Genomic DNA, 4,910 nt, shown 5'->3' with positions numbered 1-4,910 from the left:
TCAATTTGCTGGAATGGCAGGGGCCGGATGAACAAATTTGAATTGAGGTGTTGCTGCATTCTTTCTTGCTATTTGATTGACTTTACTTTCGAGGTCCGTCCATATATTTTGCATCTCCCGTCTCGTGAGAATGCTCTTAACTTTTGACACCATTTCCCATGTGCGTTGCCGTCCCCAACTTTCTAAAGTGAATACAGGTCGCTGGCCGAGAGGTATATCAATGATGAAAGGCTTCAACAGCTTCTTATTATAATCTTCCACCCCTGCGTGTACTTTGGATGACTGTTCTGGCTTTGTTTCACGGTAAGTTTGTTGTGGGTCGATCTTTCTCAATACACCCCAATGGCCGGCTGATGATGACGGGCGGGGTTCGAATCCATCAGGTGAAGTTGAGATGCAGTATGTAGAAGAAGAAACAACTCACTTTCTTCGTATAACTCCCGAAATGCTGCGAGTTTTGGAATCACATCTGGATCGTTCTTGTCTATACCTGCTTTCTTCATCACCACTCCCAATATGTAGTCGCTCGTTGAACCTTGTGGGATTACCTCGTCTGCCAAAGGGCCTTTTCGCAGTTCAGCCAATCTCTCGAATGTAATCTCGGTTTCCAGATCATCTTTGAGCAAGTGGCCCCGTGGAAATTCTGGACTCTTCAATTTTTGAATCGGTCCTTTGTTATTTTCGACTCTCTGGGTCAATAATATATTGGGTTCTTGATTCTCTGGGTTGGGCCTGACACCAATAATCACCGCTTTGGGTTGTCCCTCGTTGTCAGCCTCTCGACCCTGCGGCAGTTGCGAATCGCGTTTGAGATTTAATTCGGCGTCACCTGGAAAATTTTTGTGGAAACGAACGCCATCTTTTGTAACTTGGAGGTCCTGAGTGTATCGTACATCGGAGATGCCACCTATATTGTTGCCTATATTGAGTGAGGAAGCTAGGTCGTGGGGGGCAGCTAGATTGCGGATTGCACCTCCATTATGGGCGAGAGTCATGAAAGGGAGCGAGAGGATCAGGTTTGTGTGGCATACGAGAGCAAGAATGATCAGATAAGGGATATTGAGCATCTTTTATTGCTGTGTGATGTGTTAATTTAAGAGAACGCCACTGGCGTTGTTGCTGGTGATGTGCGATGAAAAGTGATGGTCAAAAGACGATGTAAATATTGTTAGGAATGTATGTCGAAATAAAGAAAAACGACTGGCAAGCTAGTTGCAAAGACAATGACAAGGGGCAGGTCGGTTGGACATTGACAAAAAGAGACGCAATGGTGTGGCTTTTATCTTCTTTCGAGGGATAGCTGATTGATCCAATACTCATCGCAAGCACTTCGGCTTGCCACTCTCTCAAACGGGAAACACGATCTTTCACGTGTTATGACGGGAGTGGGCTGTACTTTTCGAACGTTAGGGGTACGGTATTTTAGTTTTACATAGTTGTTTTGTATGTTTCGACCGGCGATATGAGCACCTTGGTGGTCTTCAAGGGGCGTTATGTATAACTGATAGAATTCGAGTTTCATTGGTAAGATGAAATTTCGACGATGTCTTGGAGACATTCAAAGTAATGCATTGTCTGCTTATAGTACACTTCATCTATCAGAGGGCACAGCAAGTTTCATGGAGGTTGTTACCAAATTCTCAAGAGCGACGTGGCCGCGTCGGCAGAGGGGCTTAGTTAAGCTTACCTAATTCTCCCCCCAACTGCTCAAGTTTTGCGGGTAAATTTCAATGTGATTGAGGAGGATAGTACCTTTTTTTAATTGACTCCGAGTCCGGAGGATATACAAAGTTGAATCTGGCCACAAGATTTGAATTTACAGCCAAATGAGATCTAGATGAACCCAGATGAACCCGCTTTTGCCTTTGATCAGACGCGAAAGCTTCAAATATCCGCAGAATGAAAATAATCTTTGACTTCGTCATCACTACTCGTCCATGCACCCTGCACAACTCAAGGTGATTCCTCCTGAATCTTGCCGAAAACGGTTTCAGCCTGTTTCAGCGCTCACTCTTTTGAACGATAATATTTAGGAGCCATTTTGATCATTTGGGCATCTTCCGGACAGTCGTACCCTCTTGTCGCAACCCGTGACCTCAACGATAAATACCATCGCCTACATATGTACCTCCACCGACTGCACAAGTCACAAAATAATTCATCTACATTGTGACTAGGGCACGCACGTAAAGATTCCGGTTGTTCGAGGTCTCTAACTTTCCAGTTGCTGTGCTATAGAAGAGCCACAACAAGTTTCGATGGAACATCCGGTCCGCTCCCAGGCTGAGACTCGCACTGTCCGCCTGCGTTTTTTTTTTTTTTTTTTTTTTTTTTTTTTTTAAGTGCTTTTGATTTCACATGTCGCACTAACTATCTTAGTATGTTATATGTAACTAAATTACAACTTCTGGTTCGTCTTCTACTATGGACTGGTCTACTGAGCCTCCAAAATAGTCGCCTGCGTTGACAGCGCCTTTTTGTTGGACATAAAGGCAATGCTCGGCCCCGCACCGCAGGAAGTCGCACTGACATCGGATGCTCCGAAGCCTCTTGGCACCACGACTTCGGCCCTGGGTCCCTCCAGGGCCCTCAGGGCTATTGATCAAAAATGAGCTCTTGATGAGTTTTCAAGATCAAAATACAATAAACAGATTGTAATTTTTGGTAACTAAGAATTAATTCAATGATATAGCCTGTGAAGAACTAGATTCCTGAAGGTTTCTTTGATTGATTAAATTGAGGAAATAAGACAATCTTGAACAGTCAAAAATTTGATTCCAATTCAGAAAACAATGATGACAAAATGAGCCAGAAATTGAAGAGGCAATAGAAGAGTACAAGTGACAATTCTTATTATTGTCAAAGTCAAGACCAAAGTACAACTTGAATGATTCTGAGACTGTAAAAATGATGACAGAAGCTGATAGATGACTTACAATCAACTTGACTGAATTATACTGTCAATGATTTACAAGGAATGAGTTTGTCCAAGGTTAGGCAAGACATGATTTGGGCTACCTAAGTGGGCCTGGGCCTGGAATGAATTTCCCCCACAAATGCAAAGTACTGCAAGAGAGAGAGAAAAATACAAAGACAGGAGAGTACATGTGGGAGGCTTACCTAGGCCTACAATATTAGGACCCAGGAAAAGCCCCAGGTATTTGGGTTATCTGAAATGACCAACTTTAGCCTTTTTCATACTACTATTTCAATGTATGTTGGGTGTTGAGAAAAGATAACAAAGTTATCTACTACCATGAAGCAGATTAAACTTCAAAATTCACCACTGAAAACCAGACAATACAGTGGTTGCTGTGTTTGAATCCAGTCAAAAACTGAAATTTGAACTTGTTCATTTTTTCTCAATGTCCAACATATAACAAAATAGCTGTACCAGAAAAAAGACTGAAATATATTTATCTCACTCCTGGGTTTTGGGAGTATAGTCATATAAAATTTGGTTCTCATTCCTACCACACCTCCGTTTTTGAGAAACTCTTGTGGGTGATTTGAGCAGAAAAAACCATTCCTGCCTTTCTTGGCCAAAATGTGTGCAAATCAGTTTTGAGTAGATAATTTGGCATCAGAAATCATGATTACTTGATGCCTGTGCTTATAGATGATCTGTGCTGTGCAATCAACGTAGAAAATTCAACTTCAACTCTTCATAAAAGTATATGAGGAACCTTTTCTAACAAAATTCATACACTCCTGGCATCTAGGTAAAAGTTCACATATACTGGACATTTTGAGAAACATATGCTCAGAAAACCACCCTGTTTTTGAGAGAATCAATATCATACCTGTCAGACCACTATGTCAAAAAATATTTTTTCAAAAATTCATGCCTCCCAAGTCAATGAGCTTTGGTAGGATTTGTCTGGGTCCTGCAGCCATTTCCATGATTGATGAACATTTGAAAGAAAACTTTTTGATAATCACAGCAAAGATCATTGATCACCAGTTTTTTTCTGTGATTATTCAAATAGTTTTTTCAAAACATTTGAAAGGTTTTTTTAAGTGTTCATCAATCATGAATACGGCTGTACAATATTACAACTCTGATTGAGTTTGTCTGGGGAGGAGGAGGGTGGGTAATTAAGATGATAGAGGGAGCCAACTAGATAAGGCCATGCAGTGAGAATGAAGTAGAAGATTATTCAGTGAATTAGGATATAAGGTATTAGGTCAGATTCTGATTAAATCAAAAGGATTGATGCTGAAAAAAAGAAAAGTCAGGTTGAATATGCTTTTCACAGTGATTTAGACGATATTTTTGGTTTTTGTCACTCTCTGCCCTTTACATATTCAAGACAATACAACATAACAGATCTAATGGAGTGACCAAACAATATAGTTAGTAGATAATTTGACAATAGAATTGAAAAGTTGTGAAAGAAAATATGTTGAGAACAAAGATGAAGGGAGCCAAAAAAAAGAATATGTGAAAGATTCAAGTGGAAATTGTTGGTTGAACCACTTTGTATCAAGTTCTTATGTAGTTGAGTTTGGTTCAATCAATTTCAACATTGATTCAAACTATAGCTATTCCATCATATGTTGGGCCATAAATAAAAGAAAAATCAAATTTCAGTTTTGGACCAGATTTTACCTAGGAAAAACTGTATTGTTTATTCTTCAGTGGCAAATTCTGGTCTTTAATCCTTCTCAATTTCTCAAGGTCCAAGATATAAAGGAATGGTATCATATTGCTTAACTAACAATTGAATGATTCTTGTTGAATTTCGGGCAAGCTAGGGGATAGAGGCATCTTTGTTGGCTGTGAAAGGATTCTGCAATGAAGAAAATAAAGCTTTCAGCAGAAAGGACCAAAGGAATCAATTTTGAATAGTGATACCCAACTTATACTATGTGACATATATAGAAAGGATAAGCAGAGAAAAGCCTTT

General features: G+C 40.1%; 1 protein-coding gene across 1 annotated transcript; it reads right to left on the bottom strand.

Annotated features, from left to right (window-relative positions):
* On the bottom strand, positions 1-1,067 carry MELLADRAFT_112987 (uncharacterized protein; the record flags this gene model as incomplete). Its single annotated transcript, XM_007417588.1, has 2 exons — positions 1-350; positions 425-1,067. 2 exons carry the CDS (start codon positions 1,065-1,067, stop codon positions 1-3), a joined length of 993 nt encoding a protein of 330 aa, XP_007417650.1.
* Positions 1,068-4,910: the final 3,843 nt, after the last annotated feature.

Source organism: Melampsora larici-populina (genome assembly GCF_000204055.1).
Source record: "Melampsora larici-populina 98AG31 unplaced genomic scaffold MELLAscaffold_75, whole genome shotgun sequence".
Taxonomy (NCBI): Eukaryota; Fungi; Basidiomycota; class Pucciniomycetes; order Pucciniales; family Melampsoraceae; genus Melampsora; species Melampsora laricis-populina.
This window is presented reverse-complemented; position numbering and strand designations above follow the sequence as displayed.